The sequence below is a fragment of the Nematolebias whitei genome, chromosome 22 (assembly GCF_014905685.2).
Source record: "Nematolebias whitei isolate Nwh7 chromosome 22, NemWhi1, whole genome shotgun sequence".
Lineage (NCBI taxonomy): Eukaryota > Metazoa > Chordata > Actinopteri > Cyprinodontiformes > Rivulidae > Nematolebias > Nematolebias whitei.
The window spans coordinates 19,426,014-19,453,200 of NC_056519.1; the positions used below are offsets into that span (position 1 = coordinate 19,426,014).

The 27,187-nt window shown below is 41.2% G+C and overlaps 1 protein-coding gene across 1 annotated transcript; it reads left to right on the plus strand.

Annotated features, from left to right (window-relative positions):
* The first annotated feature begins 169 nt into the window (after positions 1-169).
* tbc1d30 (TBC1 domain family, member 30) lies at positions 170-26,612 on the plus strand. Its single transcript, XM_037695931.1, has 15 exons — positions 170-647; positions 6,474-6,638; positions 12,906-12,967; positions 13,255-13,320; positions 13,425-13,550; positions 14,199-14,384; positions 14,466-14,535; positions 16,567-16,665; positions 16,753-16,921; positions 19,340-19,445; positions 19,535-19,641; positions 19,956-20,095; positions 22,144-22,359; positions 22,524-22,610; positions 24,996-26,612. The coding sequence occupies exons 1-15, from the start codon at positions 170-172 to the stop codon at positions 26,111-26,113; spliced, it is 3,195 nt and encodes a 1,064-aa protein (XP_037551859.1). The 3' UTR covers positions 26,114-26,612.
* Positions 26,613-27,187: the final 575 nt, after the last annotated feature.

A 27,187-nucleotide genomic window follows, 5' to 3' on the forward strand; every position in this document is an offset into this window, starting at 1 on the left:
AAGTGGTCAGACGGGTCCACCCCTCCTGGAGGTGAGGAATGGAGTGTTCCAGGAACACGCTCCAAGAAAACTTTCCAAACTCCTCCATGTCATCCAGAGAAATGATAACAAACATTAAAAAACAAGAAGCAGGGGATCAGTCAGCCAGCGTGAAGAGTTGATACTAAAAATGTCGTTGGAGCTGAAAACGAGCAGGGAGGAACTTTTAGAAGTTGACATATGTGACGGCGTCGTGTGTTCCGAGGACGAGAGTGGAGTTTATGTGAACTGTAGCGCGTCGATCGATGATTTCTGCGGCTTCCAGCGGTGGACCGACCCGGACCCGGCCCACACGACAAATGACACATCATCACCGGAGCAGGAGGCACCGCCTGCCCCCCGAAGGAGCAGCTCGGCCGCCCATGGCGACTCTGAGTCCCCGGGAGACGGAGCCAAAGTCCCGCGGACCTCCATAGTGGACTGCCTGCTGGTGGAGCTCTACGAGACGTACGGAGGCAGCAGGAGGAATGTGGACAGCTGGGACAGCTCCACGGAGGCGTCCGGTTCGGATGCCTTCCTGGGCCGCAGTAACTGCGGCTCCGGTTTCCTCCAGGAGCTGCAGGAGAAGCACACCAGGAGGCACCAGGTGAACTACCTGGCCCAGAAAGGTGAGGGATGCTGACACGTCCAGTAAATAGACTGCTCCTCAAACATACAGTTAAAATCTCAATTTAAACCATTCCAGGCTTTTTACTTTGTTTTATTGATTATTAGTATTATTAGTAGTAGTAGTTTAATTTTATTGCAATGGTTTATTATCTGGGTGTCCAAATACTTCTTTAAAAAGTCCTCAGTTGATCCAAAATGCTGCTGCCAGAGTCTGAACTGGAGTTAGTGGGAGAGATCATATCTCTCCAGTTTTAGTTTCTCTCCATTGGCTCCCTGTCAAATCCAGAATTGAATTCAAAATCTTACTTCTAACCTACAAAGCTCTCAACAACCTAGCTCCATCTTATATTCAATTTCTTATTGTTCCATATTTTCCTAACAGAGCACTTCACTCTCAGACTGCAGGTTTACTTGTGGTTCCTAGAGTTTCCAAAAGCAGAATGAGAGGAAGATCTTTCAGTTATCAGGCTCCTCTCTTGTGGAACCAACTTCCAGTTTCTGTCCATGAGGCTGACACATTGTCCAGTTTGAAGACTGGGCTTAAGTCTTTCCTTTTTGATAAATCCTATAGTTAGGGTTGGCTTGTTATGCTGCTATAGGCTTAGAGTACCAGAGGACAATTTGACCTAATTTCCTTAAATTAATTGTTACATTTGAATAGTTTTCATTTGATACTATTTCTAACTTAACATGACTCTTGACCTGCCATTGTGTATCTGTTCCTCCTTCCTGTCCTCTCAAACCCTAAAGCTAAAGGTTTCTTCTGCGTGAGGGAGTTTTTCCCATTCCTCTGTCACCTTCATGCTCAAGATGAGTTTGTGATGGAGTTAAACTCAAAGCAGTCTGCTCCTCAGATAAAAGGGCAGCTGTGGCTGAGCAGTCGTCCTCCAATGCAAGAGTTGGGGGTTCGAATCCACCAGCAGTCACATGCTGAAGTGCCCCTGGGCAAGACACTGAACCCCTCATTGCCTCTGATGTGTGTCCCATCGGTGTCTGAATGTGATAAAACTCTGATTAGTCTCTTTAGAATGATTTGTTCATTAGCTTTGTATAGATCCAGTAGAGTGCTGTATGAACGGGTAAATGAGGCACAGGTTGTGATGTAAAGAGCTTTGAGTATCTTGATAAGATAGAAAGGAGCTATATAAGTACAGTCCATTTACCATAAATAACGTTAACTGACTTTTTATGAATGTTTCTGTTCAGTGTCCTGAGATGACTTCTGTTGTGACTTGACGCTATATAAATTTAATTTAATGATTCATGCAGATATTTCCTTATAGTTGGATTTACATGGGATCTTATCAGAAATGTATATTCATAATGTTTTTGTCTTACATTTATCTTCTTTATACCGTATAAAGAAAATCACCCTAAATACATACAGTCCCAGCGAAGTTAGATTTAAATAATGCATGACTTGTTTTGTATACTTGGAAGCAGTTGTTGTCATTATGTGCCATAACTATCGTTGCCTGATAGATTTTGTGGTTTTAACTAGAGTGTGAATGGTTGTGTGTCCCTGTGATGGACGTTTGACCTGTCCTGCTTTTCACGCAGCGTTCGCCGGAGATGGGCTCCAGCTCCCCACAACCCTACATGGGGAAAAAAGAATAAGTGTTTAAATCAAAGTTGTGTTACTAAAAGCTGAGTCAAAATCAGCATTTTATCTGACAAAATTGTTTAAAGTACATTGTCATTTGTCCTAATTCCACTTAATCTGTGAAACAGTTGCTTTAAGGCCCTTAAAATCTTAAGAAAATATTTATGAATGTTTATATTTCCAACTACAAATGACCCAGTCATGCACTTAATAAAGTTTAGTGTCTCATTTTTAGGATTTTAGTAATGTGAGGCCCCACGGTCAGGTCATCTTGACATTTTTTTTTTTTTTTTGTTGAGACGTTTCGTCTTCATCCAAAGGACATCGCAACAAAAAAAGAAACCGTCCAGATGACTAAACTTTGTTGGATATTTTACCTGGATCATTGAGCATGCACTTTAATGTGAGAGTTGGATCACCTTCATTTGGGTTTTATGAATTATTTTATTGTCCTTTCAAATGCCGTCGGTTCATACTCTGTAAATTTAAAAAGCTGTTGTTTTAGGTAAAGAATTGCTTGCATTTTCTGCGCGTGTTCACTTCGATTAGATAAGTATTTTTTACCGAAGCTAAACTTCCGGAGACCAGGCCTGTTTCACAGGATGCAGCCTAATAACATATCCTGACGCAGTCGGAGAGGATCAGTTCGTTGTGTGTTACCTGGGAGTCGTTATGGTATGTAACAGTGAGCGCCGTGCAGCCATCGTTTCCTCTGTTGAAGGGAATAAACGCAGCCACGCCGTGTGAGCTCAGTGTTTGCTCTTCACACACATTTAAAGTTAAACAATGCTGAGAGCTGTCACTCAGGAAGAGGAAATGCTTTGATGATTTCTGAAAGAGCTGCCAAAACACATGTCTTTACTCGTGTGTTTGATTAGACGCTTAACGATTTGTAAGAAAACGTACCTGTAGGCCTGTCGCGATAAACAATACATCGATTAATCGCATGTTAAATAAAAATTATTAACCTCATTTTCATTTACCGTTTCTTCGCAGCTCTCTCTTTCTACTGAAGACACTGGACGATAAAAAGCTCAACACCGGTGCTCTTCACTGACCCCTCACTTTCTCTTTCAAATCTGTTGTAACCGTCCAAAATTGCATTTTTGGACGGTTAAAAGCAGCTAAACTGAGAAGCTAAGCTACAATCTAAGCTAACAGGCCGACCTCAGGGGGAAACATCGGTCTTATTAAAGCTCCAAAATTCACGGTTGAAACCCGTGCCTTCGTGTAAAAAGTTTTTCTCTGCAAAAAGAAGCTGAGAACTTGTTTACTGATATTTTTATTAAAAGCTTTGTGTGAAAAATGCTATGCTAAAGAGCTCAAACAACAGCGTGCAGCTGCCATTTTGAGAATTGAAAAACAGGAAGGAGAGACGGCTCATGTCACATCAAGGGGCCTCCCTCCCATTTTTCTTAAAGAGACACGCTGCTCGCTCCCTCACTATCCATCCTTCGATTCAAACAGTCTTATACTGCCATCCAGTGGTTGAAAAAAGATACTACACAAAAATTAACCAACATTTCTTCTTAAATTTGACATTACTAATTGTTGTCAAATTTCAAACAATATTATCGTTTATCGCAATAATTTCTGAGACAATTAATCTTCCAGCAAAATTTGTTATCGTGACAGGCCTATTTATCTGCCCTTTGGAAAATGTCAAATTTAGAATAATTAGTCAACCAAGCTGGTGTTTAACAAAAAAACTACAGTGACATATTTTTTATTTTATTTTGGAGGAAATGCTGACAAAAACCTTCAACTTTTGTAATATTGCCCAAATTGCAACAAATGACTGTTAAATTGACTGTTGCTCATTGAAGGGTCTTATTTTAGGACTACTCAAATTGTTTGATAGGTTAAAGATTTATAATGAAAATGCAATCAAAGAGGCTTCACAGAGCTAAAGCACTAAAGATTTTATAAAATATTTTGAATAAAAATAACAGCAAGTACTAACAATTATAGTTTTGAGCATTTTAAAGAAGACTTCTTAATTTTAATGAAACTAGCACTCCTTAGTGGAATAACATGCCAAAACTGTAAAGAGTTCACGTGGTCTGATAGCACTCAGTATGGGTTGAGCATGACTCTCAGCTACTACCATGCAGAATAGCTCAGTATCTGCAAAACGGACTAAGGTATAGACATTTTTGCATTTTCTAAGGTTGATTGGCTTTTGACGTAAACAGCAGCTCCATCCAGGGATTAGTTTCTGAGAGTTTTATTCAAAATTGTCTAGTGGTTCATGGAATATTTTGCTAACAGACAGACACAGGCAGTTACGATTGCCCTCCTTTCACGGGCAGTAATTAAGTTTTCTTGGCGGTCACAATGACTGACAAAAATGTATTATTATTTTTTGTTCTCCATAGCGGAGCAAAAAGGGGGAATTGGAAATACCTTCTGTTTGTCCGTCCGTGCATGTTGTGAGCATGATTTGAAATCTGCAACCCTGACGATCCAAAGAGCCATTTCTGCCCCTTTGTTCACTAAATTAAAATATCCGGAGGAGGTAGTTTAGGGTGCATTCTACTGGTCCGTGCTTACGAGCCTCATCAAGGTTGTTTCATGCTGGCGAGTCCCAAAGCCGCAGGTGGCCTGTGATTCAAATCACTTCTATCTTACGGTTTAGCTCGTGAATCAGCTGATTTTGAGTCCTCAAAGCACGAACCAAACCTTCACAAGGCAGGCAGCCTGACCAGGACGTCTTCTTGTATGTTGACAGACCAGGAACCAGTCGATTCCAAAAAGCAGGAAACCCGTTATCATAAATCAAACTTCAGCGTCCTCCTGAGATTCTCAGCGGGACATGAGGGCTCCCCAGGACTCTGTCGCTTTGTTGAAATGATTTTGTCGATTGCGTCGAAAGTCCAGCTGATCAGATCCATAACAGTAGTTTTAGTTTCAGAAGCTGTGTAAAAATAGGAGCTCTGATACACAGACGGAGCGCAAAAAGCAGGAGAACAGGAGAGGGAAGAGAACGCGGTCGCCTCGTACGAGAGCTAGTGAGGGAAAAAAGACTGGATTATTGTAAAGAAGGATTTTTTTTTATTTTTATATATATATATATATAGTTTTTACCAATTTTTCAAAAGAGTTTATGCAGGTCTAGTGATTTTTTTTTTTTTTAATTATCGTGGCAAAATTAAGTACTTTAAAGAAATAAAGCATGAAGTTAAAGTGAGTATGTTTTACTCCATGTAATAGTACTAGTATTCACAAATTTGCAAAAGAAATGACATGAAACTGTTAAAACTACAGTGTTTGTTTGTTTGTTTGTTTGTTTGTTTTGGTCAAAGTTTGAAAGAGCCGCTGCAAAGGAACCAAAGGGCTGCATGTAGCTTCAGAGCCGCAGGTTGCAGACCCCTAATCTAGGCCTAGATTAAGGAGAAGAGAGATTATTTCTTATTGCTCCCTGTTTGCCAGTATTTGTCACTTAGCATTGCCTTGGACAAGAAAAAAGAAAACTCCCTCTGTTCTCCACAGTGTCATGTCTACCCACTTGAATGTCTTGCAACAAAAACATTAAGGTTCACTTGCATTCCCTGTGCAGTTCCACTCTAGAAAAACACTCGTCTTGAAAACTACAAACATTCACTGTTCATATCTCTGAGCGACGGGAACATTGGCATCGCCACTTTCTCTCTGCTTTTTGTTCACGCTTGTTTTCATGAAAGTTGGAACTGTTTGTTCAGTAAGCTAGCTAAATAAACGGTTTGCTGTAAACAACTTTTAATTCATGCAAGAAATGAGTTCTCATGAAAATCTTGAAGATATCTTTGTGAAATTTGGGTCAATTTGAGCCAAAATCAGATTTTCAAGGTTATGTTTCTGAATCGAGGCTGCGTGTGTGTGTGTGTTCATGTGTGTGCGTGCGTGTGTGTGTGTGTGTGCGTGTGTTTATATGAAGCAAGTGTTCTGGTTTTATTTTGGCCTGCAGCGTGGAAAACAGACTGATTTGCTGGTCTATCAGGGGAGGAAATGTCTCGTTAAAAACTGATGCTGGGTTGTTAAAAAAACCAAATTGAGACCTGACTGAACAGATTAGTGTGATGACCATAAAACAGAATAAATAAAATATAAAGTTAAAAAGTAGGATGAGTAGCTATTGGTGGAGAAGTTTGACATGAGGCTTTTGAGCTTGTCCTCGTCTCCTCCCAGCTGACAGTTTTACTTACCAAAATACATTTTATATATTTAACGCTTGTTATTTCAGACCTGGAGGAGCTGCAGTCCATCATCCAGGAGGTCAAATATCGATCCTGCCTGCAGTCAGCCAAGCTGATCCGCCAGCTGAGGAGACGCGACCGACTTTGCCACAAACGGCAGAAAAACTATGACATCATCACAGCGTGCCTTCAGGCTGTCTCACAAAAGCGACGTAAGACAAACATGAGCTTTCCCCCCCCATTTACTACCAAATATAATATGCTGAGTTTACGTGTTACACATGGAAAGGGATGTATTTTGTCCCTCACATATTTGGACAGCACCAATGCTGCATGGTCTGGTAATCTACATTTCAAACTGGTTACAGCATCAGTTGTTGGTGTAATCTGTTCATCTATTATTTTTTTTAAGTAAAGATTATTTGACATCTATTCAGGCAAGTCATCACAAACTTTAAACACATAAATTTTGCACAGCAATCCAATGATTGTGTGGTAACATAAGATAAAAAGGTGCACGTTATGTTGTCCTCTTACAATAAGGGGCTTAACAACTGCAGTGTGTAAATTTACACAACAGGCTGGAAGTTGTCTAAAGCTTCCAACCTAAAGCTCTCGTCACGTGGGAGCAAGGTTCTTGTATATCCTTTAAGTTACTCCGAAAACTCTTTAAGTTCAGTGTTTTGTTTTCCAAATATTTATATCACAATCCTGATGGAACAAGGTTGAGTCTGGTCCTCTGGACAGATTCTTTGTTGGAACGTTTCGTCTTCTATCCAAAAAACCTCTTCGGTCTGAGGAGTTGCACCAAGCTCAGTCTTAAATAGCACCTTCTCATAGCGGATCAACCAGTTTGCTGGTGACATCCAGAACTTGTCGTTCACATGCAAAAGGTGCTGTGCATCCTGCGCTCCAGCATCAACATGTGGCATGGAGGCTGCGCAGCTGCAGAAAGAAAAGCTCCGCAGAGAGTGGTGAAGGCTGCACAGAAGTCTGTTGGAGTCAGCCTCCCCACCGTCATGAACATCTACACCTCCAGATGCAGGAAGAGGGCCACCTGCATCATGAAGGACCCCACTCACCCAGCACACACACTTTTTGCCCCGCTCCCCTTAGGAATGAGATTAAGAAGCATTAAGTGTAGAACCACTAGACTGAGGAACAGCTTCTACCCTGAGGCTGTTAGTCTCATGAATCTCTAACCAGGATAATCACTGTGAAAAAAAAAATCACTGCAATGCCACTTGATTATTGATACGTGCTGCTGATTATTTCATGCTGCTGATTATTTGATGCTGCTGTAGTCATCCGTTTGTGCTCATCCACCCACAAAGACTCATGTTCGTGCTGCTGTTGTTCGGTGTATTGATTTGCATTGCAATGTTAATGACTAGCATATATCTTAGATCTTTTAGCATACCGTTTAGCGTATGTCTTAGATCCTTATTTATACACTTTACGTTTTTGCTACTGTTGGATGTAACTGGGACCCTGTGTACACAATTTCGTTCCGCCTCAAGTACCACATGTGATGCGAATGACAAAGAACCCTGACCTTGATTCTCATTCATCCTGATCCAAAGTGGTTCAATAAAAGGCAACTGGACTTGCCTTGACACTTGAAGACGTTTTACATCTCATCCAAAAGGCTTTTTCAGGTGACTGAAACATCTGGATCATCATTTAACAGGTGTGTCCAAATACCTTTTGCAGAATAGTAAATAGTATACAATAGTATAGCTCAGGAGTATTCAACTCAACTGCTCTGTGGGCCACAATTACTGAAAGCCAACAGCTCAGGGGCCGGACTTCCAGGAGTTATGTTACCTTTTGAATTTGTTTGTTTTGCTGCATCGAATCAAAAATGCAATAAAAATAACCCAAACGTGTAATTCAATGAAATTCCTTTAGATTTATTTCCTTGCAATAAAAGTAGTGAAATTCTAATGTGAAACTATATTAAAAACAAAAACTAGAACTCCTAATTTACACGCATATGATGCTGCCATCTCTGACTGGTCAAATCTTTTACGCTTTTCAAAATAAAACAAGTGTACTGTTTTCAATGTTCCTTGAATGACCAACGCTGTTCCAGGTGGGTCCATAAGAACCAGTTCTCATTTACAATGAAATGGCTGCACGGACCAGTTCTTCTGACGGTTCATAAATCACAGGTGAAGCACCCACGACCCGCTCAGGTGTGAGCAGAACCGAAAGAGGCGGAGCCACGTCTGTGCTGCGCGCTAGCTTAGCGCTACGTTAGTGCCGGCAGTTATATATATTTTCTAAAGTGATATATGGAAATATATAAGGGAGAGAATAAATATTTGAGATTTTTAAACTAAATTTAATTTGTTTTTTTGTTTAATATCTACTAAACTGTGGGACAATTTAAAAATGAAAGTCTAACATGAGTATAAATATTTGAAAAGAAAAGCTAGCTAAAACTTTGAGCTAGCTTTTCTTTATTGATGACTTACTAAAAGTCATCGCTATGTGAATGTTGGAAAGATTAGCATTTACCCTCAAACACTTTGCACAATTTAGTTAATTCCTGACAAAAAATAATAATAAATGTACAGAATATATTATATTTTAACATTTACTTATCTGCTTACTTTAGTCTTCTGTCTTCGACATAATGTTTAACAGTCATTAGGTGAAGCTAGCGACAGCGGCTAACTTAAAAGTGGTACATTCCACTTAAGGAGTGTCTGAAATTATCATACATGATTGTGCATGCCTAAATATGATAAATTAATTATAAAGTACATTATTACAACACATAAGGATTGGAACTGTTTCAACACGTATAGTTTTTGTCTTAATCTTCTTTTTGTGGGTGTTGAAATCCTACCTGGGCCACCTTTCACCCCCCTCACTATATTTGGAACAATCTGGAGAACTCGTTAATCGGCAAAGAGTCAAATTGATATTCAGGGATTTTAGTCTCTCTTTGGGGGTGCTCAAGCACCCCTAAATTTTAACTCTGCACCCATGAAAAATGAAGTATTCATCATTAGTATTTTGTAAGGAAACTCAGTTCTCAAACCTTAGATTCACCAAAATATTTAATAAATTTGGAATAAAAATGGGATAAATGACGACACGCTTAAATGGGCCAGTAAAATCTGATTTTATTTTTTATTTTTTTGCACGAGTCGGAGCCTTGACGCCAGCTGTCTGTCAGTCCAGTAGGCTTGTAAGCAACTGCCCAATCAGCAATCACAGTTTGTCCCAAAGGTAAACGCCCCTTACCTGCAGGAGCTGCACCTCCTTTTCCTCCAATAACATTGTCGGGGTTTTGCTTTATGGATGCTTTGCAGTCAGAGGGATTTCGTGAAAACTCATCAGAAAAAACGATTAAGCGTTTTTAGTGGGGAACATGTAATTCAGACATGAGTGCTTGAGGGTGGAATACAGTTTATTACATTTCACAAACTAAACGAAGTTTGGAAAAATGTAAAAGTTGGATTAAAGCTGTCAGACGACCTCATGATCAGCTGAATACAACAGTCCACATGTTCGTCTGTACGAAGGTAACCGCAACTAAATTTTCCGTTTTCTGTCGATCACATTGTATATTTAATGTTTAAATTAAAGGTTAACGCTTAAAGCTAGTTGTGCTTTGTTTTGTGTGTTTTGTATGTAGATGTATGTTGTAACTTCTGTTTGAACAAGTTTAGTCTTTGTTATGATCAGTTGACACTAAACTGATTTTGTACAAAGTGTTTATTAGGTTGTGTAATGTAAACGGGGCGGGGTTAGGGTGCATGGGAGAAGCGGAGCGTGCTCTGTTCACACAAGGAGAGCTGTTGGTCAGGCTACTTCTTGTTGTGCCATGCTCTCGAAAATAGTTAAGTGTTTACTTATGTAGATGTTTAACAACCTGGTAAAATGCACCAGAATGCAGGAAATGATATCTACCCCACCACCACCACGGGTGTGTCCCTCCCACATTACAAATGCTTCTGACGCCAATGGCCACCGCGTAGTTCAAACCAACAGCCATTTTCAGCACTGGGGGCCAAGCACCTCTAAGGTCAGACTATGCTATTTAAGTTTTTTTTTCTTGTTGTTTTAAATGTTGTCACTTGTATATAATAATTTAAATACTATATATACATTAAAGTGCACATGACTCTGCTATTCTAAGTGTTGAAGTGGTTCCTTGTGGCTGCTGACATGAATTATTTGTATGTAAACAGACCGAGTCTCAAGATGTATTCTGTACAAGATGTGTGAAAAATCCATTTCCTGGTGTCCGCGCACGTTCTCCTCCTCCTCCTCCCACCATTACCTCACCCTTTCTCCATCCTCGCGCACCCCTCTCTCTCTTTGCGCCTCCTCTTGGTGACGCCAGCCCGGAGGAGGATGAGGAGGTGCAGCATCAGCACCGCGCAGCAGCTGCAGGGTCCTTCACTTCCTCTTCAACACGGCGGACATTTCTGACCTCCCGTCCACGTTTGAACCATCATTTTTGATCGATTAATATTTTTTTCTACCATATTGGCGCGGGTTAATTTGATCCACGCTTTGTGCTGAAACCGCGAAGGCAGATTAAATTTTCTAAAGCGCTCCCAGTCGACGATGAGCTGACTGTCCGGGTAAGGCGGCCTGTTTCCGGGATGAGGCAGGAGCGGCTCTCGGCCGCCGGCAGGAGGCCCAGGGGGGGCAGCAGGCAGCGGCAGCAGGGCTCGGGAGGGGTCGGAAACATCATCAGCAACGTCCTGAAGAAACGGAACGGGATCTCCAGGAGCGCACCGAGGCTGCTCTGCACCTTAGAGCCAGGTGATCCACCCGAACCTCAGGCTGGACCCACACACGGCAGAACCGCCGAGAAATCGATAAAAATTTTAAAAAATTAATTATTTATCAAAGGTTGACTTTTTAAATCAAAACGCCTCTGCTTTTGGAAGAGACCGAACGCTGCTCAACTTCTTCTCATGCGCTTTATTACATTTCTTTAAAGGTTTAATAACGCAGTAGTCTGTTTTCCAGAGGGTCCCTGAAGGCATCATTTATGCGTTCAGAATCGGGGGAAACGTGAATCTGCAGATTTCGATTCAAACATCTCACTTCTTAGAGTTCAGTTTGCTTTTTGTTGTGCTTATTGCGTCACGTGTTTATGTTTATTCTTCTCGTGTTTGAACCACTTTTTGTCAACAGGAAGTACTAAAATGAACTCATGAAGAGACTTCATAAAATCCAGGTTATATAGGCACTTTTTGGCTTGTAGTTATCATTTAGCTGTAGTGAGCATCTTCAATTGAATTGACTCCAAAAGTTAAAGAAACAGTTACAATTAAATGTTACAACCGAAAGGTTTCATTAAAATACATCCAACGGTTAAGGAAATATTTTGCTAACAAAGAGACATAGTAAATGACAAAGTTTTAAACAAATGACTTGAATAATGTCGGTGTTGTGAATGACTCTCAGCTACAGCCTCACTAAATTTTAGCACCATTGCTGTAAGAAAGACTGAATTATAGCCATCGGTGTGCTTTCCAAGGTCAGCTGGCTGGGGCGGTCATCTTGAAATAGGTTGGCTCTAAATGTTATTAAATTATAGAGGTGCTTCCAGTTAGTATATCCTGAAAGTTTCATTACGATCTATCATGTGGTTCGTGAGATATTTTGCTAACAGACAGTGCTAACTCCAAATAATTAATGACAAAGTTTTAATCAGAGATTTTACACAATCTGTTAGAGCTCAGATTATGTGTTGGGGATTACTCTCAGCTACTACCACAACAACTTTTCAGTCAATATCTATCAAACTGATTGACTTGGAGCCATTTTTGTGTATATTAACGTTAGTTGTTTGTGACAGCCATCTTGAACTGAGCTGACTCCAAATGTTAATCAGTTATAGATATACATCCAGTAATTACTTTTTAAAAAATGGCATTCATATTTGCAAAGTGGTTCACGAGATATTTTGTTAACAGACACACAACTATTATTGTAGTATGTTACTTAACAAGGACACTAGAGGCGTCTCTCTGTGCTGGACGTGCATAATCTGGAGCAGGAAGTAGGAGGAGGGTTTTCCGAGTTAATCCCCTGCTGAGTCCCTGCAGAGGAATGGGAGCAGGATGGCGCAGGAGACCGCAGCCGAGCCGAACGGTGCAGGTGAAACGTGCTCATGTTGTCCCCGCTAAACCAACCGGTGGTTATTTAAAAAAAAAAAAAAAAAAAACGAGCCGGCTGATTCTGTGCAGGAGCGGTGGGCTCAGGCGACACCACGTCTTCACTCCAGTTTCGGGTTTAGTCTGTTAATGGAGAAGTTTAAGCTCTGGTTTGGTGTGAAGAGATGAACAGCGACTCATCAACATCCAGAGGACAAACCCCCCCCCCAATATATAACTACACTAAATCTGTTTTGATCACATCAAAGCCTGAAGACACATCCTGCGTAGTTCTCTCTTCCACTCGTCACCTCCTCTAACCAGGTGTTCCTGTTTGTGTTGCAGGAGTTGACACGAGGCTGAAGTTCACCATTGAACCCTCGCTGGGAAAGAACGGCTTCCAGCAGGTGAGCGCCGAAACGGTGCAGTTCGTTGCTCCCGAAAAGTATTTTAGCCGTCGCTCAATCCGCCTGAGGTTGTCGTCAGTCATACATGTTGTCGACATGTCGGGGAGACGAGCGTCTCTGGGCGACAGTGTTTATTGTGTGAATGTTTATGAAGCATTCACACTGTTGTCATCCGTTTTTTTTCTTCCGTTAGTTTTTCGTTAGAATTGTGTTTGTAGATGACGAATAAAGTTAACTTTGGTAGATTTATACGGCTGAGTTTTAATAATAAATATATATATTTACAGTGGTATGACGCTCTTAAAGCTGTGGCCAGGCTTCCTACTGGGATACCAAAAGAATGGAGACAGAGGGTGCGTGTCTTTTTCATATTTTTATTTGGATCTCATTTTAAATAGTGTGTTTCACTTCTCCGAATGCTTCCGTTAGATTTCATCGTCTGTTTTTATGTTTCCAGGTTTGGCTCACACTGGCAGACCAGTACCTCCACAGCATCTCCATCGACTGGGAGAAAACTCTTCGTTTTGCCTTTAACGAGCGCAGCAACCCGGACGACGACTCCCTCGGCATCCAGATCGTCAAGGTAACCAGAACTTATTCGCTTCATTTTGCTCAAGAACGTAGACCAAATGAACACGGTCCTGAAAAGTTCTTCTAAAAGAACTGCAGGCTGGTTCTGTTCCATGTTTGAAGACGGACTTTAGAATAAAAACCTGCTCCACTTGCAAATTAAATTCCACAGAAGACTCGACCTGGACCACGAAGTTGGACTTTTTATTATTCTTGATACAAAAGACGGTGACGATCTAAAATCCAGTTCTGTTGGGTTCTTATCTCAAATCACAATGGGTCACTGAACGTGCAGCTTTGACTTAACGGTACATGACGCGTTTCACAGAACGGTTTAAAACGGTTGAAACCTAAACTTCAGGACGGTTTAGTAAAGAAAAATCAACTTTTTATGTTTGCTTTGCATTATTCATGAGCTGTGTGGCTGATCAAACGTTGTGCCTCCCTGACATCTGAGCCGTCCGTGAAGAATAGCTTTTAGGCGAGGATGTTTGCTTTCGTGTGTCAGAGAGCAGAAAGGACGCGTCATGGAAACCGTGCACGTCTCGGTGACTCCGATCCAACAGAAGATGGTTCCTACCAACAACGGGACAAAGTCCAGCCCGCGTTTTGTCTCTCCTCCCGTGAGAAGCTGGTTCTAATCATCTCTTGGACCCCACAGGATCTGCACAGGACAGGCTGCAGTTCTTACTGTGGCCAGGAGGGGGAGCAGGACAGGGTGGTGCTGAAGCGGGTGCTGCTGGCGTACGCCCGCTGGAACAAAGCTGTGGGTTACTGCCAAGGCTTTAACGTCCTGGCTGCTCTCATACTGGAAGTTACAGAAGGCAACGAGAGCGATGCTCTGAAGGTAACTTAGAAAACATTAAAAATGTAAACGTGTCCTTTTAACGGGTCTAAACTGGGCTTTTCTCTGTTGTTCTGTATTTAGGTGATGATCTATTTGATCGACAAGGTGCTGCCAGACAGTTACTTTGCAAACAACCTGCGAGCTTTGTCAGGTACACACTAAGACACACACCGTGAGATGCTTTTTAACTAAAAACAACCTGAACAAGGAAGCACGTTACAGGTTCGAACAACTACAGTAGAAAACCTCAGGTGTCTGAACGTTTCTGAAGTTGTCAAGCTATTTCAACAAATCATACATCAAAACGTTCAGCTCTTTCAGGGCAGTCCTGCTATGACTTTTGGTATTGGTGCAACTTTAGCTTTTTGAAATATTTAGCCTTTTCTGCCATTTTTTTCCTCGTTAAATGATTTGAGCTCATTTTACATCCTTCACATCTTTAGATGTGTTTACAACCGTTTACTGCTCCATTCACATTTTGTTCTGCTTCAGCTGCTTTCAGCTTCTTTCAGCGTCTTTCAGCTTCTTTCAGTGTCTTTCAGCTTCTTTCAGCTGCTTTCAGCTTCCTTCTGCAAATCTGAACTTTTTATCAGCTACTTTCATCTGGGTTTTTTCAGCTGTTTTGTGACCCTTTTAGATTCCTTCTTCTAACTACAACATTTCTGTGCTTCTTCTAACTTCTAATTTCAGCTTGTTCTGCTCTTTTCATCTTATTTCTGCAAGTTTCAGCTTTTTCTACTCTTTCGACTACTAAATAGCCGTTTTATGCTAATTTCATTTTTTTCAGCTAATTCCACATTTTTTGCACTCATTTCAACATTTTTCAACCTAATTTCAGCAAAAATTGTGCTCTATCCACTTATAATTTCAGCTTTTTTTTTGCCTTTTTAGCTATTTTCAGCTGGGTTTTTTTCTCTAATTTCAGCTTTTTTCAGATTATTTCCACTTTATTGTGCTCATTTCTGCTTCTTTCAGCAAACATGTTCTTTCTGCTTTCTTATGCTTGTTTTAACTTTTCACCTAACTTTTTAGCTATTTTTAACTGTTTTCATATAAACTCCAAATTTAATTTAGTTATTTTTGCTACTTTTAGCCAAACTTCTTTCTGCTAATTTTAGCTTATTATGCTCGTTTCAGCTTTTTTTCCTACTAGTTTCAGTTTTTTCTGCTCTTTCAGCTACTATTTAGTTGTTTTTAATGTTAATTTTAGTTTTTTTTCAGCTAATTCCACATTTTTTTAGCCTTCTCGTAGTTTAGACTTCTTTCTGCATTTTCATCTACTTTTCAACAATTTTTTTTGCTCATTTCAGCTTCTTTTTTTTTTTAGCTAATTTCCTAATTTTTGTGCTCATTTCTGCTTATTCAAACCTAATTCAACAAATATGTGTCCTGTTTTCTTCTGCTAATTTAGGCTCACTCTTCCATTTCGGCTAAATTACAACATGCTTTTTTTTTTTAAGCTAATCTCAGCTGTTTTTCAGCAAGTTCTTCTGCAATAAGCGTTCACACTGCATTTTCACAGGAAATGCCATTTCTCTAGTTACAGCTGGCGTTAGGACACGTGTTGGAAAGCCTTGAAAATAATAAATTTCAATGTTGTGTTTGGAAGTTTAGTAAAATAATTTCAGTTTTAGGTCTAAGGGGCTAAAATGCTTAAATCTACTGTAATGAATGGTCCTTAGAATAATCATGACTAACCAGCTATCTGTTACTGACGCATACAAACGTTGCTATTAATCTGTATTTGAAGTTAATAAAGGACTCGAGTAAACTTTAGGTTAAATTATGTTGGTTTTTTTATAATCTAACATCCGTCATCAAGTTAAGGAGCTGTAATCCTCCTAATATTCAGCAGAAAAGTGCTTGAATTTCATTTTGGTGAAGCAGCTCTGTCCTTTCCATCCCTACGTTTTTGATGCTCTGCATCAAAACTTTATGCGTATAAAGCTACTTTTGAAATGAATGTTTACCGGATCATTGATGGGTTAGCTGAGATGAAACTCTGTGTTGAATAACCAACAACTTTGACTATTTTAAGATAGAATTAAGACGTTACAAAGGAAGTAGAAACTACTCTGAGTCTGTTGGTTTTCTGAAAACTCTCCTTCAGTGTTGTCGCTACAGACGAGCGTTATTTTTTGTGTTGCTGCGTGTTTTTCCGTGTGGTGTCTGTTGCTGACAGTTGACATGGCGGTGTTCAGAGATCTGCTGCGTCTGAAGCTGCCCAGGTTGTCTCAGCACCTCCATCACCTTCAGAAAGCAGCCAACCGAGAAGCAGGAGGTATGCAGCTCTGTGTGTGTGTGTGTGTGTGTATAGAGGCGTCTGCTTGTCATTTACCAATACCTGTGGTGGTGTGTTTGTTTTTAGGCAGCTATGAGCCTCCTCTGACCAACGTCTTCACTATGCAGTGGTTTCTGACCATGTTCGCTACCTGCCTGCCGGCGCCCACCGTCCTGAAGATCTGGGACTCGGTTTTCTTCGAGGGCTCAGAGGTTCTGTTTCGAGTGGCTCTCGCCATCTGGGAGAGACTGGGAGAGTAAGAAGCCTTGGATTAAACTCTGCTACCATGAAAATTCTAAAAATAAAAGTTATTCAGCCTTTAAACAAATGAAACGGAAACTGTAGGCCACTTTTAGGTACACCCTGCTTGTACTGGGTTGGACGCCCTTTTGCCTTCAGACCAGCCTTTATTTTCCATAACATTGATTCAACGAGAAGCTGGAAAATTTCCCAAGATTTTGGTCACGCTGCAGATTTGTCCATGATGGGAGTCTCCTGTTCCCTCACGTCCCAAAGGTGCTCGACTGGACTGAGATCTGGTGACCATGGAGGCACTGGACTTCAGTGAATCCAGACTCGGCAGAGCAGGCAACGGTTTCCCAATTTCTTATTGCCCAGTGTCGGTGAGTCTGTACGAATTGCGACTTCAACTTCCTGTTCTTAGCTGACAGGAAGTGTCGCCCAGTGTGGTCTGCTGCTGTAGTCCATCCGCTTCAAGGAAGGACGTGTTGCGGGTTCAGAGATGCAGACCTTGGCTTGAACCAGTAATTTTTTGAGCTACTGCTACCTGTCCGCCCATTCTCCTCTGATATTAACAAAGTTTTTTAGTCTACACAGCTGCTGCTTTCATTCAACCTTTATTTGAACAGGCCAGTCTCACTGAGCCACGAGGACTCCTTTACAAGAGGGACCTGTTCCAGACAGAACATATAAAGTACAGACAACAATAACTAAATAATAAACTACAGTAAAAATGTAGTTAAAATAAGAGTAGTGTATAAAATAAAACAGGGTGAAATACTAAAAACAAGAACATGTCTGCTTTAATGTTTCCATTGACATTATCAAATGTTTAAAACCCCTTAAAGAAATCAAGGTGGACAACTTCAGTTCCTGTTGCAAGGTGTTCCAGGTTGCAGGAGCTAAGTAGGAAAAGGCTTTTTTTTAAATTCCAAGTTCAGTTCGCACTGAGGGAACGCCGCAGGTAATGATGTCCTGAGAGCGCATGTTGTAACTGCACTGACGGCGTGACATGTGGGAGGAGATATAAGAAGGAAGCAGACAAGGAGGGATTTGTAGATGAAGATGAACCAGTGTGAGAGCCTTCATGTAGATGATGATCAACTGAGCAGTGAGTACAGGGTGCAGTGATTGGTACAGTAGTTACAACCAGAATCTTAGTGCACCATGATAGACAGCATTCAACATCTGCAAGCAGCTGGAAGGAGCATTCATGTAAATAATATCACCGTAGTCAATGGTTGGTAGAAAGGTAGTGGCTACAAGGTGTTTTCTGGCATTCAGAGTTAAGCTAAATCTATTTCTGGAAAACAAACCCAGTTTAAATTTCAGTTTCTTTGTCGTTTTCGATATGTAGTTTAAAAGAGGGATGTGCATCGACCAAAATTCCCAAGTATTTGTAAGAATCTACAAACTCAATAGGAACACTATGCATGGATGAGATAGGAGGAAGAGTTGCTGGCACCGACTTCCTGTTGGAAAACAACATCCCTTTGGTTTTGCCAGCATTTAGCACCAGCTTGAGATGGAATAAGTCAGACTGAATGATGTCAAATGCAGACTAGAAGCTGGAAAACATTGGAAACGGTGTTAGCTCGGCAAAAAACAACAATGTTGTCGGCATAGAGATGCAAGGAAGCATCAAGAATGTTTAGACCTACATTATTTATATAAATTGTAAAAAAGAGTGGGACCTAAAACTGAGCCTTGTGGCACACCATTGGTGACCGTTGGGTAGCTAGATGAAGTACCGTTATGACGAACACATTGCTTCCGACCTGAGAGATGGTTTGAGAACCAGCCAACAGTGTGATCTGAGAAGCTGAGAGCTTGTGTCATAAGATGTCATGATGTACAGTGTCAAAGGCTTTGGACAGGTCTAAGTAAAGTACACAGTAATCCTCAGAGTCCAAAGCTTCAACAACATCATTAAAAACCTTTAGCGAAGAAGTCGTTGTGCTGTGTTGTTTCCTGAAGCCAGACTGGAGAGAAGATAAAATATTGAGTCGAAACATTTCTTGACTTCACAGCTCACTGGATATTTTCTCTCTGTCGGACCATTCTCTGTCAACCCAGAGATCAGGAGTTTGAAATACTCCGACCAACCACCTGTTGCGCTTAACGTCTCTTAAATCCCCTTTCTTCCTTGTTCTGACGCCGTTTGGACTTGAGCAAGTCGTCTTCACCACACTGAGTTGCTCCCATGTGATTGGTTGGTTAGTTTCTTGTTTAAAGCAACTGAACAGGTGGACCCAATAAAAGTGGCTGAGTGTATGATGGATGCAGAAAATGGCTTCTTTAGTATAAGTATTTGAAAACCTGTCTTGAAGCTGAAAAAGGGTGTTTTAAAAAACTTAAAGTGGTGATTGTAGCGGGTTGTGGCAGACCATGATACGTCCTCTGTATAAAACCTTGTTTTTTAATCTGTGTTTAGGAGGATCGAGTATTGTCAGACAGCGGATGAGTTTTACAGCACGATGGGTTGTCTCACTCTGGAGATGCTGGAGCACAACCTGATGGACCCGGCTGAACTCATGCAGGTACTCTGTTGACGTCACGCGAGTTGAAACGGTTTTCTAACGGCAGTAATAAGTGTGTGGACGCCGTCTCACGCCCCTCTGTTCATCAGGAGGTTTACTCCATGGCCGTGTTTCCCTTCCCCCAGCTGGCTGAGCTGAGAGAGAAATACACCTACAACATCACTCCATTCCCTACCTCGGTCAAGTCCAACGGAAGGTTCGTCCTAAACCTTCAAATTCAACAACTTGGTTTTATGTCCTTAACCAAACTTTTTTTTTCTTTTTTTTTTTTGCTGTTTAATATTTTTTTTTAAATAGTGTGCAAAATATAGTTTTCAAGTATACATTTTCCTGAAATCTTGACTCGTTCTTAACATCCTTGTTTTGTTAATCTTCCACAAACTAATTTAAGGCACAGATTAGTGTCAAATTAAGGCAGAATCGCAGAAATATGTTGGCACGTCTGGGTGAGGTGTTGAAGGGAACATGAAGGGATGGCAGCGGATGTAACGATGAGCTACCTTCTTTCAGCGGCGGTCGGAGCAGCTGGGAGAGCGATGACGATGCCGACATGGACGACGAAGACTCTGTGGCGACTGCGCTCGGCTGTCTGGGGCCTCTGGGTGGCCTACTTGCCCCCGAGCTGCAGAGATACCACAAGCATCTCAAAGGTTGGCACGCTCACATGAATCATCCCGAAGGATTAACGCAGTAGCTCTCAGAGGGTGTACTACTGGTCCAAACCCTCATGTTCTGTCCTCGATTAGAGTCCAAACTCAACGAGCTCTAATCTGTTTCCTCCAGACAAATCCCCCACTTCCTGCTCCTTCAGCGACTTGTAGAAAAGCCTGAGAGGATTTCAGATTAAACCACTGGTTACTTTCTGAGGCAACAGTTGTCACAACTTAAAGGAAGAGCGTCAGAACTGTGTTTTTAAGAGCAGCGGCGTGTGCACAAATAACAAACTTCACAAGTTACTTTGTACAGTCAACGTGAGACTACCGTAGTTTTATTGTGTGAATGTTTGTGAAGCATTCACACTATTTTGTGATTCTCGTCCCACAGTTTTTAAGCCATTTCAACAAGTTGTAAATCAAAACATTCAGCACTTTCTGGACAATCCTGCTATGACTTTTTGTATTGGTGCAACTTTAGCTTTTTGAAATATTTAGCCTTTTTTGCCATTTTTTTTCCTCATAGAAAATGAACTGAGCTCATTTTGCATCCTTCAGATCTTTAGAGGTGTTTACAACCTTTCACTGCTCCTTTCACACTTTGTTCTGCTGCAGTTTCTTTCAGCTTCCTTCTGCAAATTTAGACTTTTTTCCAGCTACTTTCAGCTGTTTTGTGCTCCTTTGTGATTCTTTTTGCTAACTACAACATTTTTGAGCTTCTTCTAACTTCTTCCTACTAATTTCAGTTTATGCTCCTTTCATCTTATTTATGCACGTTTCAGCTTTTTCTACTATTTCAGCTACTGTGCAGCAATTTTTATGCAAATTGTAGCTTTTTCAGCTAATTCTACATTTTGTGCACTCATTTCAACTTTTTTCAGCCTAATTCAGAAAAAATGTGCTCTCTCCACTTCCTTCTTATAATTTAAGCGTCTTCCTGACTTTTTAGCTACATTTCAGCTGTTTTTTTCTGATAATTTCTTTTTTGTGCTCATTTCAGCTTCTTTCTGCCTAATTGGGTGAACGTGTGTTCTTTCTGCAACTTCTTGTAATTTAAGCTTGTTCTACCTTTTCAGCTAATGTTTTAGCATTTTTAATTGATTTCAGCTGTTTCAAAATTTTCATGGTAATTTCTACTTCTTTAAGCCTAAATAATTTCTTTCTGCTAATTTCAGCTTGTTATGCTCCTTTCAGCTTATGTCTGCTAATTTCAGCATTTTATGCTATTTCAGCTACTATTTAGCAGTTTTTATGCAAATTTTAGCTTTTTCAGCTAATTCCATTTTTTTTTTTTCTTTTTTTTTTTTTTACTAATTTCAGCTCTTTCTGTTTTCTTCTGGTAGTTTAAGCTTCTTTCAGCCTTTCCAGCTACTTTTCAGCTATTTTTTGCTAAGTTCAGCTTTTTTTTTTTTTTTTAATGAAATAATTTACTAATTTTCTGCTCATTCTGTTTATTCAAACACAGTTAGGCTAATATGTGTTCTGTCTGCTTTCTTCAACTAATTTAGGCTTGTTCTTCCATTTCAGCTAGATTTCAGCATTTTTGTGCTAATTTCAGCTATTGTTCAGCAAGTTCTTCTACAATAAGCTTTCACACTGCATTTTCGAAGGAAATGCAATTTCTATAGTTAGCTTTAGTGTTAGCTGCACAAACGCTGAAAAAAAACAAAAGAGATTTTGTCTAAAAGATTCATATTTATAATGCTAAAAAACAAGACAAGCAGCCGAAACCAAGACAAAGTGTGCTTTGAAAGTAAACATATTGCAGATATACTTACCCAATGTTATTTTCCTAAGAGGTTTTCTGAAGGCATTAAGATTAATGTCTTTAACGGTCAGCTGATCTTGATTAAAATACAACTTGGAGGAAAGAAATAGGAAAGGAGCTTTTAGGAGAGTTACAAAAGATGCAACAGATTTAGCACGATTTGTGTAATCTGCTGAAAACCCCGACTCTCTGACTCAAATCCGTTCACCAAACTGTACTCCAAAACGTTACTTCCTGATCGGCGTCTTTTTTATTATTATTGTTCTTCTGCATCCAGACCAGCGAGCGGAGCAGGGGAACATTGCGGAACTGAGTCCAGGTGCGGTGGGAGCTGGAGGAGGAGCAGGAGGAGGTGCTAAAGCAGAACATCAGGCGGCCATCAACAGTATGATGATGGAGAGGATGAGCACCGATATCTCCGCGCTGAAGAAGCAGTATGCACGAATCAAGAGGCGGCAGCAGCAACAGGCTATGCAGCTCTACATCCGCACAGGTGACTAACAAAAATAACACTTAAATTTGTTTTTACTCTTGTGTAAATAAATGTCATTTAAAACGGGATGTGTAGAGCAGCCAGACTGCATGAAATGTCACTAACGGAAGAGAGCAGAGAAGAAGCATAAATCCAGATGTTTAACGATGCTGTGTGACTCATAGGACCTGGACCTGAAGTGGCCACAAGTCCAGGGGTTCTTCAGGATGGTTCCAACAAACACTGCAAATGTTCTGACCACCACGCTGACGGTACTTGTGTCAAACTTACAGGTCTTCTGCAGCTGGGCCTTCTGAAAGCTTTATGAGGCTCTTTAATGCAGGGGTTCCCAACCCAGGTCCTTGAGGAATACCATCCTGCATGTTTTAGTTGTTTCTCTGCTCCAACACAGCTGATTCATTGATTTAATTACTTCATCATCTGCAGAAGCCTGTTAATAACCCATTCATTTAAATCAGGTGTGTCAAAGCAGGGAAACAACTAAAACATGCAGGATGGTGTTCCTCAAGGACCAGGGTTGGGAACCATTGCTTTAGGATAAAATCAACAGAATGGGTTTTTACCTCTAATTTGTGTCTTGGGTGCAGGTTTCCAATCAAATGTTTTGGTGAACTTAGAAAACCGGTTCTGGTGCTTAAAAGTAGAACTAAAAAAAGTAATTCTGACTGAATTTATAGGACGAAATCTCCAAATGTGTAACGTTATATACAGTAGTCCCTCGTTCATCGCCAGGGGTCCGTTCCCAGCCCCCCCGGATGAAAAACCACGAAGTAGGAATAGTAGTAAAAGTATTAGTAGTAGTAGTAGTACTGGTAGTAAGTAGGGCTTGAACGACTACATATTTTTAAAAGTAGACTTTAACATGATAAGTTGATACCGACTAGTCAGTGACGTCATAGGATCTCAAGACGCTGTATCATATTCGCAAAAAAAGAATTTGCAAAAAAACGTAAATTATTATTTATTTTAAAAAAAGAACAAAACATCAGGCTTATATTTATGCTCCTACCATTTATCATACTGCAAATAAGTCACAGGAAAACCAAAACTATTATTAAGCTGCGAAAGAGAAAGAAACGCGACACGTAAAAAAACAAGGCCAAGAACAGTGGGGTGGGAGGTGCTGGAGCACCTTGTTATAATATAGTTGTTAACGATCGTTGTCCGCGCACATCCGCTGGCGTGGCAGCTGGAAAGCTTCAGGTGGGGTGCTGGCAGTCATCCATCTGGACTTTTTTGGTACGTCTTTTAACCGGCCAGTTCTGGTACCCGATGCGAGATCAGAAACCGGAAGAGCCGGATGTCCCATCGCATTCCAGATTTATAGGCCCTAGACTCCTCCTTCGCAGAAGGGGAGCACAACCTGACCGTGTATGAGGGGGAGTGACTAAGTGTGATCTCAATGGATCTTATGTGAGTTAACATGAAAGGCAAAATGAGAATGTGCTTCAAAAGCCTTTCTGCATGATGTTGCAAGCAAAATGAACTATTCCTTGACAGATATTGAATCCCTGGGAGACTCTTTTTAGAGTTGCTGGCCCTGTTTAACCCAGTCAGAACCAGGTCATAATTTCATTATAATCCCGTCTCCGAGCAGATCAAAAAACCCAGTGTCAGTCTAAATAAACATCCTAACAACACGCTGTAGTAGGGAGGTTCCCCCTGCACCTGTGGGCTGCACAAAGGTGCAGCAGGTGCTTAATCATTCAAAATAATTTATTTTAAATAAACAATCCATGCTGTTCGTGCGGCTCATCCATCAATCAGCCAATTGTGTGTCATCATGTCCAATCTTACTTTGAAAAACTGCGAAAGAGCGAGTTTGCAAAAGTCGAACTGCGAAGTAGCGAGGGACTACAGTATCTCAGTTATTAAGCAAGAAAACATTTATAAGAAGTCTGTTTTTAGACATTTTACACATTTATTTTTTGCTTAAAACTAAAGGTTTAGGAACTGAAACATTGTGTAAAAAACTGTTTACCTTCACTGTTCAAGTTATTTATGCATTATAAAAGTAAATACTGAGTAATACTTTGAAAACAAAAGTCATTACTGAACACAAGTCACTTTTTACTGCTACAACCAGGGCTTAATTTGTAAACCGGTGGATGCTGGAACACAAATAGTGGACGTAGTGCGGGGTCCTCCCCCAGAAAATTTTTAATAAAGTAGATGTGATTTATACTTATATACTTGTGTACTTTTTACACTCATCAGTTTTTATTTTATTTAAATTACTGTAAAAGATCACGTCAATAAGTTTGATTAGTTTAACAAAATGTTCAGTACTGACAGATGTTTCCTGTCAATCTGCTTTTATCACTGATTGTTCTGATTGTTGATTCTTTTCTCGGCTGCGTGTTTCTTTGTCGCTAACCCTCAGTAATAAAGTTCAAGTCTGCCTGCAGCTCCTCTGAGGTTTGATCTGTGTTGTTTTCCTCTTCATCAGTCACTTCATGCATTAAAATGAAATCTGATGCTTACAGCGCCCTCTGGTGTCTGACGGCTTAAACTCTTCTTTTCCTCTAAATTAATTTCTCTATCTCTGGCTGACTTGGCGTGTCCTTAATGACATGCTTTGTTAACAAGGTGTAATTTGTTTTTGTCTGCCTTCTTATTTTGTCCCTTCAATCCAGACAAGTGTCCCGCCACGCGTGTTCTGGCCTCCCAGCTCAACCCGTCTGGTTCAGTCATCAACCACCTCCTCCTGAGTCGAAAACAGCACGGCGGCTCCCGAAGCTGCAGACCGATGTCTGCCAGCACCCCCTCGCTCCCCGGATCCAGATCTGTTCCTCTGTCCCTCGGCGGGGGGTCTCCGTCCAGGCAGCGCTGCAGCTCGCTGCTCTCCAACAGCACCGGATCTCCTGGGAGCTGCGGAGGAGGCGCCGGGTCTCCCTGGCGTGCTCACGTCCGGCAGCATCGCAGGAACATCGCCAGAGCTCGAGCACAGCTGGGGTTTGAAGATTCAGAAGAAAGGGTAGATGATGAGGAGGACGATGAAGAGGAGGAGGATGGAGAATCAGTTGGGGTGGAGGATGAGGGGAGGAAGAATAAAGAAGAGGAGAGTGACTCCTCTGTGGCTCCATCTCTTGAAGCGTCTGGTCAAAGTTCGGTGGGCGAGGAGGCTCCTCAGGCTTCAGACGACATAAAAAAGACGGATGTTGAGGAGGTGGTGGTGCAGCTGGACTCCCTGGATCTAGAGACTGAGCAGACTTCCCTGGACCAGCCGGACACACAGTCTGAACTGAAAGAAAGTGCACCTCCTCCCCTGATTCCTCCTCTCCCCACACCTCTGTCCTCAGACAGACAAAATGGCTCTCCCTCCAGTGGTTCTGAAAAACACTGTCCTCGTATTTCTCTACCTCCTCCTCCTTCCACATCAAGTCCACCCCCCTCTCCAGTTACTCCTTCTCCTGGTCCACCTTCCTCCCTCTGTCCCTCTCTGACTTCCACTCCTGCACCATCCTCTCTCAACAAAACCTGCTCCCCCTCCACCCCCTCGCTCTGCTCCGTTTCATCATCTAGATCCAATCTCTCCTCCTCGCCGTCGAGGTTCTCGTCAGCCGCCTCCGCTCCCAAGCAGCAGGTCTTCTCTCCGTTCCCTTCAATAAAGCAGCCCAGGAAGTCGGCGGCGGCCAGAAACCTGGGCCTTTACGGGCCCACGTCCAGAACGCCTACGGTCCACTTCCCTCAGCTCAGCCGCAACCTGAACCGGAGCAGCAGCGCCGCCGCCGGGGCGACGGGGAGACGATGAAGACACGATATAAAAGGTTTACACCACATTGCCTCCTGCTTCTAGAGCAACCATCCGCTATCTGAAGGAGAAAGATTATAAAATACGAAGCACAGATATTTGAAGTGTTTACTGATGCTCACTAATCCTGCAATTTACAAGCCATTACCAAGAAACCATGACGACGTAGATGACTTTAAAGTGAAAGGAATGTTTCTCTGTCGGTATGAAGAGATTGGGTCGGTAACGAGCCCTTTAGTGACCAACAAAGGTCCCACTTGACCCGACTGGAGTCTCTAAACTGTCGCGGTTGAAACATTCAGGCTTTCTTGCCGTTTATCCTCCTGGACTGAAACATTCGATCAATGCTTCCATCTTGAGTTTTATGGACCGTGGTGGAAAACGAAGTATTTCTGTTCTCGCTGCACAATAGCCATACAATTGTTCCTATGCCAAGTATTTAAGTACACGTTAAAATATGCCTCAGAAGTCCTGTAAACCTGCCAACTGCAATGATGTCCTGCACTTAACATTGTTTTTTTTCTATCAATAAAATCTTTCTGTATGTGAATTATGTGTATAATTTATGCTTTTAGGTAAAATTTCTAAAGTAAACTTGTATTTTATATTTGCATATAAAGTGTTTAGCTGGAGTCTGACTTCCTGTTTAGTATTTTGAGGAGGTGGTGGTGAAGGATGAGACGATTCTTAATCAGTTTGTTACAACCTGCTGTTTATCAGTCTCCATGTCACATGTTCTCTAAAGAGCTCAGCGTTGGTCTCTGCTGCTCTCAAAAAGTCACCGCCTGCCGTTTTATTGATCTTTTTACACAATCGTAGCTATTTCAGGTATTTGTGGTCCGCATTCAACACTAACACTTTTACTAATAAACTGCAATTATAATTTACTAATCATACAAACAATAAAAGAAGCATTCCTAGGAGCCTTCCGTGCCAGAGCTTTAAACAAAACTGCTTTGTTTTGGTCCTTTATATCTGCTTTTTATTGATTTTTACACAAAAACATATTTGTAAATGAGATGTATAGTTATTTTACATTGACAGAAAATTGTCCTCAATGTTGCCAGGTATTAA